This window comes from Candoia aspera, chromosome 2, assembly GCF_035149785.1.
Source record: "Candoia aspera isolate rCanAsp1 chromosome 2, rCanAsp1.hap2, whole genome shotgun sequence".
NCBI lineage: Eukaryota > Metazoa > Chordata > Lepidosauria > Squamata > Boidae > Candoia > Candoia aspera.
The window spans coordinates 26,206,777-26,222,019 of NC_086154.1; the positions used below are offsets into that span (position 1 = coordinate 26,206,777).

General features: G+C 42.1%; 1 protein-coding gene across 7 annotated transcripts in view; it reads right to left on the bottom strand.

Annotated features, from left to right (window-relative positions):
- Positions 1–15,243, bottom strand: part of MAGI1 (membrane associated guanylate kinase, WW and PDZ domain containing 1) — a 478,937-nt gene that overhangs the window by 104,418 nt on the left and 359,276 nt on the right. For all 7 annotated transcript variants that reach the window (XM_063291537.1, XM_063291536.1, XM_063291535.1 and 4 more), the window contains exons 7-8: positions 13,413–13,448; positions 2,566–2,623 (exon numbers count right to left, since the gene is read on the bottom strand). In XM_063291537.1, the coding sequence (XP_063147607.1) occupies positions 2,566–2,623; positions 13,413–13,448 (94 nt within the window). The remainder of the gene's footprint in view (positions 1–2,565; positions 2,624–13,412; positions 13,449–15,243) is intronic.

Consider the following 15,243-nt stretch of genomic DNA (forward strand, 5'->3'; position numbering starts at 1 on the left):
TTTAAAAAAATGAAACACATTCTTTATTATAAAGTTAAAGCATTGCAAATACCCCAGTAGAGAGGTTGCAAGCAAAGGAATTGATAAGGTAGATATAATCTGTTTCACATGTAACCTGCATCTGTATTTCCAGCTCATCTTCCCCTCCTTCCCCTGTACCCCCAGCCTCATCCCAATTTAAATCCTACATCCGTCAAGCACTCTATGCATTTCTTCATTTATTAAAAAATTACATCCCTCTCTTTAAATGCATATATACTACTTGGGGCAGTTAATAGAATATTAATCATAGCATTAACCAGTATTAACGTGACATAATTAAAAAATCAACAGAGCCACAACTGCAACCTGTACAGTCTAATTAAAATTAAATATCATTTCCCAGCTGCTAGGACAAACATGATCATCACGTCTGTAATCTGAAATAGAATGTCCCTAAAAACAAAATCACAGTATCATGTCACGTTATATCAAAGTACTGAGGCAGAATATTTTTATTTAGAGATATATATATCAGGAGAAACAAAAAGGAGTTATTTTTGTTCGGTTTAAAAATGCCAACTTCACTCTGTAAATTTTGTTCTAGCTCTACAGAAGACAATGCATGAAATTCAACAACTATATGAAACAAAGGCATCTACCCCATCTCTTTGTTTCTAAGCGAATGTAACTGAAAGAAATGGGTTGGATGAACATACAAAAAAGTCTAATGAACACATATAGACTATGTGCACATATGTATAACCACTGTTGCAGCATGAACATTGAAGGATAGTGGTAGGAAATCCACACTGACCTGGAGGGAAGCCAGCATATATATGTACAACTGACAAAAATTGCAATCAAATGCACTCACCTCCACAAGAAGTAAATAAATTTTCCTGGGGAAAATTTCTTAATAAGGTAACCACTTAACTTGTACAACCTTGGCAATATTATTCATCTCCTCTTCCCAAAGAAGCTTCTCAGGCCATATTAAAAAATACTCCAGAAACTATTCTAATTTTTGAAACAGGTTTTTGGGAGGCACGGAAGTTGAAAAAAAGGAGTTTCTGACAGGCAGGTGTCCAACAGTGAGCCCACTCCCTGTTTGATCTTAGCATGCTTCTCACCTCAGTCCCTCTAGATTTCTTGAATTCCTGGCCACATGACCAATGGATTCTGGAAGCTGTGATTCCCCATATATTTGGAGAGCATTTTAGTTAATTTCTCACATAATACATAAACTTGACAGAAACAACGATTTGGATGTGCTTAATTCCTAGTGCAAACTGTGGTCCAGAAAATAGTGGTGGGATCTCCTTCCTCTTCCCCCTTAATAAATATTAATTAATAAATATTTTCTCCTGGCATTTTCTACAAAATAAATGTCATATTTTAATAATTATCCAATTTTGTCCACAATACTGAGAAAGTATGAGTTAAAACAAATGCAACAAATTATTACATGTTCATATTATGGGGGTAGGGGACTTTGAACAGAGATATTCTCCTTTCACTTTTTTTGAAAATTGTTATAAGTCACCCTTATACATAGGAACATATTTATATTTTAAAATGCACTCCTATTAGCAATAAGGCTAATGTTGAAAAGAGATTATCTAAAACAGCCTTTCTCAACCTTTTGACCCTGGAGGAACCCTTGAAATATTTTTCAGGCCTTGGGGAACCCCTGCACATTCAGGCTCAAATATAGGCTGGAAGTTAGAAAATTATTGTATTTGTTTCATGTGTAGGCCTGTATATATGCATTAAGTGTGTTCTTAAACTAATAATAAAGAGTGACACTCACCTCTTTAATGTGAAGTTGCCCGTATTTGAAATAATTTTTTAAATTAATTGTGATCTCCCAGGGAACCCCTAGTGACCTCTTGCGGAGCCCTAGGGTGCCACGGAACCCTATCTAAAAGAATGAGGTATCACCCAGATTAAGCTAATCTCAAAATGGAGATAACAATATTGAAGCTATACTTTGCTCTTTCACTCTGTATTGAACAGCTATACACTGCAGAATTCCTTGCGACTAATGTTGATTTTACACTTTTAAAATGAGTTTTGTTATTCTCCATTGTTAAAAGTAATGACTGATATTGTAGGAATCTGTTTGGCTGTATTGCATTTTCTGCAACAGCATCTTTTTTTTAAAGAACTCATTGCCAAATATGAAGCTCCCAACCTTGTTCATATTCCATAGCTTTGCCATTCTTTATTTCCATGATACAGCTTAGTCAGAATGTTTTATTTTGAGTTCTTGGCATTTAGGAACCAGTTTTTCTTTTCAGGCTGAAATACTGATTTTTCAACAAAAGGTCACTAGGGGGAGCACATGAGCAATGCATCATGAATCTTTCTGCCTCACTGCTAGAATCCTTCCTATTTGGGAGGGGGGAGTTTTACAAGTTTATGCTGTTAACAAAATACAGCACTAGAATAAACAAAGGGAAGTATAATCAAGACTGCTATTTTTTTTGAATGATAAATGTGAACGTCAAGTGAATTTCCATAGCAGTTAAACACTATTCTGTGGCATGAGTTCCTACAAAATAATCCATACAGTGGACTTACTCTACATAGTAGACACCATATACAGGATCTTCAATCTTTTCCCAACCAGCAGGCAGTTCTAGAAAGAGACAAACAAGAAACCTTTCTTGAAACATTTGATTTTTTGCATGTAGAAAAATCCTGTACCCTCCCACCATTTTCCATAAAGCTGAAATGTTCCTTATTTAAAACACACACACACAGAATTACAGACATTTTCTTTTTCAGGAAGAAAATGATGCCATTTAAGACAAACCCACTTGCTCTTTATTATTAATTTATTCAGGAATGCAAACCAAGCATTCATGAAATGGAATTAACATTCATGGATCCCTGGATCCTATTTTGCTATTTAGAGCAAAGAACATGCAATTTCTTATCCAGAAAGATAGCAAAGTTGCAGTAGTGCAAAGAATCCAGACTAAGAGCAATTTTCATGATTCAGTAGCTTCTGTGTAGCTCTTGTAAAGTATAAGAAGCATGCCACCAATTGCACAGAGGTTTCTGGTATTGCCATGGAAATATATTTGAACACTTAAAAATTACAGTGTTGTGCCCCCCCCCCCAAAAAAAAACTGACCAAGAAGAGCACATTAAAAATAAATTCAAAATTACCAAATAATGATTTGGTGGCTCATTAAAATTCTTTATATTGACGAGAATAAATGACTTCAAAAGAGCCTTTGGTGTGACTCTCCCAAAACTCTTCTAAAAGTTGACCTCAAGTCATAATTTTTAATATAGCAGAAGGAGAACATTATGGAATCTTCGGGAACGACTCACATTACGTTTAACGTAATAGAGTTTAAATGAAATCACATCAAATTCTGTCTGGAGTGCTGGGACTGCAAATCCCAAGATTCTCAGCCAGGATGACCCGAAATATCTGGAGGGTACCTGGCTGGAGAAGGCTCCAGTCTATGGCTGATGAGGTCTGACTTGTAGCAAGTGCCTGTTAGCTATCGAGGCATTTCATATTTCTATCACAACTGAAATGAATCAGAATCCCAGAGCTGACAGAGCAAATCTCTGTGCACACACTGTCATTTTATCATGTTACAAAACTTGTCACTGAATCATTATCCCTTAATCACACCATAAAGTAATCTTCACTCTTAAAACAATTGCAAGGGGAAAGAGTGCAGCAAGGAGAGATGGAGGATTGCTCAGGGAAACCAAGGAGCTCCATGCCTGCAGATTTGCTAACTGAAGGTGTCAATACTTCTTTAAACACAGGGTAGTCTACAAAGAGAAAGCATCAGAGCATGTATCCAAGAATACCTTTTTAATTCAGCTCTTTTTTTTTCTTGATTAATGAAACACTAATTGTAAATCCTCCTACACTGGTGAAGAATACCACTTGAATGTTATATTGTCATACAGGTGATGCAATTGCTCTGAGCTATACTTGTCTACAGATTTCAAACTGGGGGTAAATGAACTGATAGTGCTTGCATTGCAAAGAGGTGTGTCTGTGTGTGTGGGGGAGAGAGAGAGAGAGAGAGAGAAGAAAGGAGGGAGGCAGGAAGAATGAAAAAATGTGGGTTCATATCCTCATCTTTCTTAAAATTACTACATAGTAGGATTTTCCAGAAATGTGTGTTCTTCTCAACAGAATATCTACACTGTAACCTAAGGATTTATGCTTCTCTATATGCACATTAACAGGAAGGAAGTCCAGAAACGTCCTAGACCCGTATCACATGAGAATGTATAAAGAGGGTTACATGACGGAATTCTTGCCTTTCAAACAATTACAGTATATACAGAGAGGACATCCAAGGGCAGCTCAACATTGAACTAGACTCTTAGGTATGCCGGTGTCATGTTCATCGTTTCAATGTGTTTGTACATCGTAACGGTTCGCATGCCAGAGTGTTGACGTGCGTTCCTGGCTGGGAGGGTGCTGCTGATAAACCTTGTACTGAAAGCTGTATCTCTCTGTGCCATGCAGGAATGTGTTTGGGTTATCTTTTTAATGTCAAGGTCTTTTTGCCCGTTGATCAGCAGAGCTCATTAGGAGCACCTGGGAATGTGGGGTTGGTATGATTGAAGGGGGGGGGCGCTGTCTGTAATGGGGCTATTTAGTTTGACTTTAGGTGCGCTTTTCTCATTCTCAGCTTTCTTCCTGTTTGCACTCTATTCTAAATAAAATCAGAACTTAAACTTCGATTTTGAGTCTGAGCATTTTATTTGGGTTCAGGCAATCATTACATAAAGCTGAGAATCAGTTAAAGAAAAACCTCGCTAGTCTCTACCAAGAAATTTTTCTTGCGAAAGAAGAAGTTAGCGATGGTAGAATCGAGGAAAAATCCACGGGGTTTGGGGAAGCGACCAGACAGTTCCTTGAGTCGGTATTTCCAAGCAGGGACCCGAGCCCCCTCCCATCCCACCTCGCACCCTATACGAGACAGTCCAGCTCCAGCCCGGAGTTGGGGGACCCGATGGAAGGGGGGGAGACGGAACAGCCCGTAACAACTGGTACCCCTCCCCCGGACATGATGTGGGATACAATGGGAGACCCCCGGCCGGGGATGTCTCACACCTCATGGAGGCTTCAGTACCCCCTGACTCCCGAGAGGGAATCCACCACTGTGACCGCAAGCCGGCAACCTGAGGCACCGAGGCTGGATGAGTCGATCATGCCTGAGAGAATAAGAGTCATCGAATCAAAGATCGAATCTATTGAATATATGCTGAGATCCATTTCATCAGCTGTGGGGGCCTCAGCAGGAGGAGTGGGGAGTCCAGGTGCCAATCTACCCTCCAACATCCCCCCTTCCCCACCGCAAGCACCCAGAGGGAGAGGACGGCCACAAGATTCATCCCCGGCACAGTGTGACCCCACATCTGCATCAGGGGGGACACCTGTTCGTCCAGTGGTTGGAGCTGCACTGGCTGGGGGGGTCACCAAGGACTTTCCCGTAAAGTTTGACGGTGACCCTACGAAGTTGTCCTTCTTCCTTACCAACGCTACAAGCTATATGGAGCAATTCGAACATTGCTTCACATCTGAGAAGGCGAAAATCACGGCGGTGGCCACGAAGCTGAAAGGCAGAGCGGCTGACTGGTATGTACAGTTAACTGAGGCGAAAGCCCCAGCGCTTGGCGCTTTTGACACTTTTTTAGCCGTCTTAAGACGATACTTTGAAGATCCCCTTGCTAAGGCTAGGGCTAAGGAAGCTCTTAAGGAGATCGTTCAGGAGCAAAAGTTGGTTGCTGACTATGCCCTGGAATTCAAAGTACTGGCGGGTAAAGTACCTGAATGGTCTGAAGCTACCCTGGTGGACAGATTTAAGGACGGGCTCAATCGAGAGGTGTTGAAATGGGCGCTGGGCAGAGATGATCTGGACTCACTTCATGATTGGATCTGTCTCGCCGGTAAGGCTGAACATGCCCAGCATACCTATATGCAAGCCAGAAGAGGTGACAAGCCTCCCTCAGGTGGAAAGGGCTCAAGACAGGGATCCGCCACAGCATGGGATGATGAAAAACAGCGTCGTTTTGCCCGTGGGCAATGCATCAAATGTGGCAAAACCAGTCACTGGGCTGTGGAATGCCAGAAGGGCCAAACTGCTGAATGCCCATCGAAAGCACTGCAGAAGACACCTAACCCTCCCCGTCGGCTGACGGGGGTCAAGGCATCAGCGGAGGAGGAGGAATATATCTACCTCATGGGAGACGCTCTTACTGCCCTCGAGCAACCAGCGGGAAACGACTTCCACCTGTCTTAAACAGCGCCGCTGGACAGGTGGTGGAGAATGGGCGCGAAACCAACATGGTGAGTGCTGATTGCCCCATCCTAGCTGTAAAGATCAAGTTGGGCTCCCGCTCCAGAACCATCAAAGTCTGGGCTTTGATCGACTCGGGGTGTTCCACATGTTTAATCCACCCCGACTTAGTGGCTGTGTTGGAGCTGCCTTGTTTTCCCCTTTCGCAGTCACTAGTTTTTCAACAATTGGATGGTTCCACGGCGGAGGGGGGGGGGCAGCCACCCAGTTCACTAGGGATGTCACATTGCAGATGGGGAGTCACATGGAAGTCCTGAACTTCATTGTCACACCAGTGGGTAACCCACTTGTGGTCCTGGGTATCCCCTGGTTGTCTAGCCGCAACCCATACATCAACTGGAAAAACCATACTATTACGTTTGACGATGGGTTTTACCAGGCTCCTGTGCTGGGGAAGTCCATCACTGTGGGGGTGGGGCGGGCTGAAATTGTCGATCCCCAGCCTCCCCGTCTGCCCGTGGAAGGTCTGCCTGTCAAATACCAAGACTTTGCGGATGTTTTCGGGGAAGTGGAAGCAGACCAATTACCCCCCCACCACAAGACTGACTGTGCCATTGAACTTATTCCGGACATTCCGTTGCCCAAACTGAAAATCTATGCCATGACCCAGAAAGAACTGGCTGCCTTAAGGGAGTCCATTGATAAAAACCTTGCAAGGGGTTTCATCGAACCGGCTAACTCGCCGGTTGGAGCTCCCGTTTTGTTCCGCGAAAAGAAGGATGGCACCCTTAGACTTTGCACAGACTATCGCGGGTTAAATTCAGTCTCAATTTCCAACAAGTACCCTTTGCCTCTTGTAAAAGACATGTTGGCACATTTGTGTACTGGTAAAGTCTTTTCCAAACTTGACCCGTGCGAAGCATTCTACTGCATTTGCATTCGGGAGGGGGATGAGTGGAAAACAGCATTTAACTGTCCATTGGGCTCCTTTCAGTATAAAGTCCTCCCTTTTGGTTTGGCGGGTGCCCCAGGTGTTTTCATGCAGCTAATCAATGAAGTGTTACATGATCATTTGTTTAAGGGGGTCTTAGTTTATTTGGATGATGTGCTCATCTATACAAAAACGGAAAAGGAACACAAGCGGCTTGTCAGACAAGTTCTGACCAACCTCAGGAAAGCTAAGCTTTATGCAAAGCTTTCTAAATGTGAATTTCATAAAACTCAACTGGATTACCTGGGGTACAGGGCCTCGGATAAAGGTATTGAAATGGATCCTGCAAAAGTTCAGGCCGTTCTCAACTGGGAGCACCGTTGAACCTGACGTCAGCTTCAGAGTTTTCTGGGGTTCGCCAACTTCTACCGGTCCTTTGTCCAGGGGTTCGCAGAGATTGCGCTGCCCCTCACAGATTTGTTGCGCACCAAGGGGCTTGGGGAGACGCGCAAAGTAAAAAACCCAGGGACCGTGCTCAACTGGACTCCTGCCTGTCAGGCTGCTTTTGATAAGTTAAAATCTCTGTTTACAGCTGAGCCCATTTTGTCCCACCCTGACCCTGAACAACCCTTTGTGGTCCAGGTTGATGGATCTGATTTTTCTATTGGAGCAATTTTGTTGCAAAAGGATTCCTGTGGGCTCTTAAAGCCTTGCGCCTATCTCTCCCGTAAGTTTTCTGAAACGGAGCGGCGCTGGCAAGTTTGGGAGAAGGAGGCTTTTGCCGTTAAGGCTGTGTTAGAAGCCTGGCATCACATTTTGGAGGGGGCGACTTGCCCTTTCGAGGTTTGGATGGATCACCGCAACTTAGAGGCACTCCATACACCCAGGCATCTCAGCCCAAAACAGATCCGCTGGGCTCAGTTCTTTAGCCGCTTCAATTTCCAGCTCAAATTTATCGCGAGGAAGAAAAATTTTTTAGCTGATGCTCTCTCCCGTTTGACGCGGGGCCGGTTTCCGATGTCATTGGCACTGTGCTCAGTGAACCACAATTGGGGTTAGTGGCAGTCACCTGGAGCCGGGCTCGTGGGCAGCATCCTTCCCCCTCGCAAGTGGTTCCGGCAGCGAGCCCTTCGGGGCACAGGCAACCTCACATGCCTGCTCGGTTGCGTGCTGATTTTATCTCCGCTTTGAAATCTGATCCCTGGCTCCTTTCTAATCCTGACAAGGTTTCTTTTGAGCACGACTTAGCTTGGGTTGGTGACTGTTTGTATGTCCCTGAATCTCAAAGGGCTGCTGTACTGGCACGTTCCCATGACAGCAAGCAAGCTGGTCATTTTGGGTTTCTCAAGTCCCTCCATTTAATCCGACGGCAATTTTGGTGGCCCTCTTTGCGGAGGGATGTAAAGGATTATGTTGCTTCCTGCCCTGTCTGTGCTATGTCTAAAAGACAATTGGGTAAGCTTTTTCAGCCTGTGGCTGACCCTTCTCGCCCTTGAGATGAGATTTCTATGGATTTTATTGTGGATTTGCCCCCCAGTCAAAAGAAAACTGTCATTTGGGTGGTCAAAGATTATTTCTCTAAGCAAGCCCACTTAGTTCCCTGTGCGTCCATTCCCTCTGTGCAGCAGCTTGCCAAGCTCTTTTTGGTGCACATCTACCGCCCACACGGATGCCCCTCTCATTTGGTGACCGACAGAGGGACACAATTTACTTCAAAGTTTTGGCGGGCTTTTTTGAAGCTTATTGGGACTGAGCAGGCACTGTCAACCTCTTCGCATCCCCAGACGGATGGATCTACTGAGGTCCTTAATGCCACCCTTGAGCAATTTCTCAGATCTTATATTAATTACCACCAGGATGATTGGGTTAATTTGCTCCCATTCGCTGAGGTTGCGTATAACAATGCTGTGCACCAAAGCACTGGTCAACCCCCCTTTCGGGTCGTTTCGGGGCGAGATTTTGTTCTCATTCCCGAATTTCCCCAGCCTCCTGCCCCAGCTGTGTCTGCCTGTGATTGGGGTTCTCGGCTCGCTGATTCGTGGCCAGTCATTAAGAAGGCTCTCACTGATGCTCAAGCTTCTTATAAGCTTCACGCTGACAAGCACCGAGCCAAGCAGCCGGCTTTTCGGATTGGGGACCTGGTCTATCTTTCTACCAAATTCATCAAGTCTCCTCAACCATCCAAGAAGCTTGCTCCTAAGTTCATTGGTCCCTTTCCCGTCACTGCACTTATTAATCCTGTCACTGTTCGTTTGGATTTACCCCATAATTTGAAGCGTTTGCACCCCGTTTTTCATTGCAGTTTGCTTAAGCCTGCCCATGACTCCTCTCGTTGGCATCCGCGACCTCCCCCCCTGCACCTGTCATGATTGATGGACAGCAGCACTTCGAGGTCAAGGAGGTTCTCGGCTCTTGCAAGCTTCATGGCACTCTGCAATACTTAGTTCGGTGGAAGCATTTTCCCCATCCTGAATGGGTCTCTGCTCGGGATGTGGTTGCTCCTGATTTAGTTCACTGTTTTCATGTTGCCTACCCTTCCAAGCCTGCTGCTTAATTTTTTTTGGGGGGGGGGGCGGTATGTCATATTCATCATTTCAATGTGTTACATCGTAACGGTTCGCATGCCAGAGTGTTGACGCGCGTTCCTGGCTGGGAGGGTGCTGCTGATAAACCTTGTACTGAAAGCTGTATCTCTCTGTGCCAAGCAGGAATGTGTTTGGGTTATCTTTTTAATGTCAAGGTCTTTTTGCCCGTTGATCAGCAGAGCTCATTAGGAGCACCTGGGAAAGTGGGGTTGGTATGATTGAAGGGGGGTGGGTGGGGCGCTGTCTGTAACGGGGCTATTTAGTTTGACTTTAGGCGCGCTTTTCTCATTCTCAGCTTTCTTCCTGTTTGCACTCTATTCTAAATAAAATCAGAACTTAAACTTTGATTTTGAGTCTGAGCATTTTATTTGGGTTCAGGCAATCATTACAGCCAGTTTTCAATGACCTGACTGACAAATGAGCAACAGTCAGTCACCCTGCTTGCATGCTGACATGGTACTGTACAAGGAGGAAACTAGGTTTTTTTTCCCCCGACCCAAACGCATAAAGCTTAGAAAGATGCCAAACAGAAGATAGTTTATCAGCTAGAGACATCTGAGTGGGGGTGGGGGTGGCCACTGCATTTCAAGCTTTGCCCCTTTTCTACATCGGTCAAGATGCCAGATGTACCTCTGTACATGGTCGTTTCTTCATTTTGACAAAATTGTTGGATTCTGCAGATGCCTCTGCCATCTACATGCCAACCTTTCAAGGCTGACTCCACTGATCATCAAATTTAAAAGAATCAGTGTGCAAAATGGTGAGGTGTATCCTAATATCAGGATCTCAGCCTCAGGACAAGTAGGATCAAAAGTCATTTTTCTTTGTTCATCAGGAAACATACAGTAACTAACAAAGCATTTCTTTGCCCAACCAATCAGAAGAAAATGTAGCTGAGTTCAGGTAAGTATTATCATACAGAAGATAAAATCTTGCAGTTTATACAATCAAACGCTTGCACATAAATCTGTGTTCTTCAGTGTGCTAGCTTCAGGCTCCAACTAGTGTGCCATACGGACACAAACAGTTCCAGACTGAAAAGGAATTAATCCCTTATAAACACACATGAGCTAATTACTCAAAGTTTATATTGCAAATCCAGAACTGGCTAAAAATCAAGGAAAAATATTTAACAAGTTTTGCTCCACATGTTCCTTGTTTGCAAATAAAAAACAGGTTTCCTCCAACTTTTCCCACCCACATATTTTTCATGGTATCCATCTGAAGAGTCTTTGGATTTCCTGAGATACAAAGAAAGGAAATGCAGTGCTAATTGGGGATGGAGTGATGAGATAGCAAAAAAAAATACAAAAAAAATTTGCCTTTTCTTAAGTCGTATGCAAATGTGGACTCTCTGAGAATAAGAGTCTTATATAAGCTAATTAAATAAACACTAATTTGGGATAAAACGTCTATGATACATTTGGTCATTCTCCAGCCAGAAAAACCTACCAGTAGGATGTTTTTTACTTGTTTAAGAAAGAAATTCCAGGCATCTGCTTGAAAATAAAATATAGGGATGCACTGGTTAGATCCAGCTGTCGTCCCCCCGCCCCCAACCCGTTTTGCTTCCCACAAGAAACTGGTCCACTTCTATTCAGTTTTTTGGAAAGTTACTGTGCTGACAGACAGATAAACAGTCAGGAGTCCCACCTTCCTTTACGTAATTTATTTCCAATATTCCACTTGGCTGGAAAGAATAAAAAGATCTTGTGTGGGCCTGCAGACTGTGCAATAGCTTCCATGTATTAATTAGGAGGAGAACGATGGAGGGTGGAAGCAGACATTTTCTCATCTGATATGACCACACACAAAAGCCAGTTTGGTGTGGTGGTTTAAGACACCAGGCTATAAACTCAGGGACAGTGAGTTCTCGTCCTGCCTTAGGCACGACGACAGTGGGGTGACTTTGGGCCAGTCACTCTCTCTCAGCCCCAGGAAGAAGGCAATGGCAAACCACTTCCAAAAATCTTGCCAAGAAAACTGCAGGGACTTGTTCAGGCAGTCACTAGGAGTCAAGACAGACTTGAAGACACACACACACACAAAAAAAGACCACACATATTTTTTTAAAATGAAAAATGCAATGCAACATTAAGTAACTTTCCCCTTCATCCTACATTCCTTGCAGAATATTTTCGTATTCCACATTTAAGGCAGAAAATCAAAACAGACAAAAATCTGTGCCTATTGCAGGGAGTGTGCATCCTGGCTGAATACCAGGCTCTCAGGATTCAGCTTATAAAAGTAAACTATTTGATAAAGTAGAGTGCTTTAAGAATAGGAAAACTAATAATATTGAGAGCTGCAGCCAAATTCTCTAAAAGAGTCATCAAGTAGATCATTCTGAAGTCTAGTGACCAGATGCTCCTGGAGGTGTTTATTTACTCTGTTTTCCAGCACTGCTGCCAAGTTGATCCCAGCTCCCATTTTATTCCTTTTATTTCTGCTTTTAGGGATTAATGTTTTGCTTATGGTGTTATTCTTATTATTCTTAAGGGTTTGGTGTCCTCTAGAACGAGAGTTGAAGGTTCTACAGCTGCCCAGCCATGAAAATATATGTGCAGCAGGTCAAAGGTACTACCAACGCACACCCTGTGATTTCGCACAATGCAGCTGCTACTGAAAATATGCTTAAGAAAAATTTTAGAATTTTTAGAATATCTATCTAAATTTTAACTAAACAAAACCTATGTAGAGAATAGGAATATAGCCAAGAAGCCTTCAACAATGTGTGATTGTGAAAAAAATAGGGCTATGAACGGAAGGGGAACAGGAACACTAACAAGCATGTTACTATTTTTATCTGTTGAAAGGCAATCTAGCGATCCTAATTTTCCTTTGCAGCTAATTTGCTAAACTTTTTCCTCATTTTTCCCTGAAGGATTGGAAACACATAGTTAATCAGCTCCTCTTGCATCAAGTAAATTACACCTTCCATTCAAAATGTAACTGATGCTTTTTGAATCCCACAGAAGGAATAAAATTCAATAACTGAGCTGCATCATTTTAGGGTTTCATGGTTAGATAGCATCATGCCAGTTACATGCTTATTCGAAGTATGCTAAAAAACACTCCGAAAACAGAATTTGGTTGGTAATTTTGATTCTGTCAAACTTCAGTTTCAAATTCTAAATATTTGCAAGTACATTTTATACTTTTAAGTACTGTTTAGGCTATATGGCATAGTAAGAACTTTTTGTACCAAAATAGCATGGTCTACATACAGTATATAAACACAATTCCTAATGCTGCGGTATTTCACAAAGTTAGACTCAAAACTCAAGCTCCTAATCTAATATCAAAACTAAATATGGAAGCACCAATAATTAGAATTATCACCCAACCCATAGAAAAGTCCTTTAATGCCCTATAGCTATATATGTAAAGCAGAAAAAATTACAATAATGACATAGGGGAGAAGATGTCCCAATATAAGGGACCAAAAACTTGATCCAAAAATGTCATTCCTATGCAAAAGCTGTTCAGTGCAGAAGCCAAGCTACATGTTGTTATTGCTTGAAATTAAAAAAGGAAAAAGTGACACAAAGAAAAAAGATGTTAAGTGGTTAATAGTGCAGTCCAACCAATGGAGCAAAAAATGAGAGATGGATGATTTACCTAGTTCACTGTCCAGTTCCTCCGTGTGTACCCCTTCTTCTCCAAAGGAAGAGCAGTGAGATAGAAAAAAAATTAAAAGAAATATTCAGACACCAGCAGCAAGCAAGAAATTCCTTCTAGTATATAGCAGAACCAACACCAAGTTTCATACCAACTTAGCCCAAACCCATGCCACAACACTTCAGTTACTAGAAAGTGTGTGGCCACTGGCAATCACACTAAAGATACATTTTTGCAGCACAGATCTCCCCTTCAATCCCACGAAGGGCGGAGAAGCCTTCTTGCAACATTCATTGATTACAATGTTAACTGTCCTAATCAAGAGCTTTGTGCATAGAGAGTTCTTGTCTATTTGGAATTTCCATTCATTTCTGGGAATGATGGAAAGGTTGAAGTGTTTTTCTCCACGTTTTTCTGGGGAATTTGTGAAAATATCTAAATCAGAGGTCCTCTGTGTGCAAAGAATCAGAGCCTCAAAACAAGATGCAATTCAGCTGTTTCAAAATCTGGTTTGATAAACTATTACTTTCATTCCAGAATAATTAAAATAAAAAACCCTTGACCAATTATAACTTCCCATTAAATAAAACCATTAATGGAAACCATTAATCGTAACTCCTGTACCAACTTTATTGGAATGAGTTGACACTTCATATAGTACATGCTTGCTAGATGGTGTCACTTTAGGACTATATTTCCAGCCAAAGTACATAACTTCAAAAGTACTACTTGAATGCATTTCAATGCACATGTCGTTTATTCCAGTCCAAAAAACACTTTCATGTGAAAGTAGTTGCAAAAACCTTATTATATTTAAAAATACCACTAAACTATAGAATTTTCATCTGTAAATGATGGCATGAATGAGAGGGAGTGTTGTTTTTGCTAAGAAACAAAACTGTAATCAGCAAATGAGAAATGATAAAACTTGCAAGCAAATTATAGAACAGGCATGGAGTCATTTGAGCACATCAGCCACGTCTTCTAGAAGAGGTACCAGACACGAGATTTCTCAGCATGAAAAAAACAAAACAAAGTATGTTCCTAGTTAATTTATAATTGTTAATAATCTCCTGCTATCAGTCACAGTGTAAATAGTACTGATTTCAAATATTATTTTTCTAACAGATATGAAGTGGCCTCTATTAATTTCAATGGAGGGCTCTATGATTCAGGTGGTAGACCCTACTTTTAATGTATTAAAACCAGAATCAATACAAGGCAACTTTGATACAAGGATCATAGGAACAGGCAACATTTGCAGAGTCATTCGCAGTTGAAGCAAAATAATGGATCTGCTCAGGGTTGGGCAATGCATGGACCTTCAAATTTTGCTCAGCTACTATTCCAAACAACCCCAGCCAGCATGGCCAACAATGAGGAATACTACGAATTGTAATTCAGGTACATCTGAATGGCTATATGCTGATTATACAGGACTAGATGAAGCAACGGATCTAACTTGGTATAAAGCTTCCAAAATTAATATCCACCCAATTTCTTGAATGTTATCTCCCAGAACTCCAAGCATTATGGCCACACTGGCAGGGAGTTTCCATGAATTTGAGCCTGACATATCTGAAGAACATCAGGCTGGGGATGGATACTGTAAACCGTCACTCTATGTGTTCATACACAGAAGCCATGTCATATAACCCATATTGTTTCTCGAGGTTGAAAGTAAGAAAGATAAAGCTTGCTTTAAAAGAAAGCAAGAACAAATGTCCATTCTCTTCCAAGTGTTAAATCAAAATGGGAGCTGGGAGGTGTTTTTCTGTCTCCACACATTGTTCAGATGGTCGACATTTTACTTACTCACTTACTTTATTTA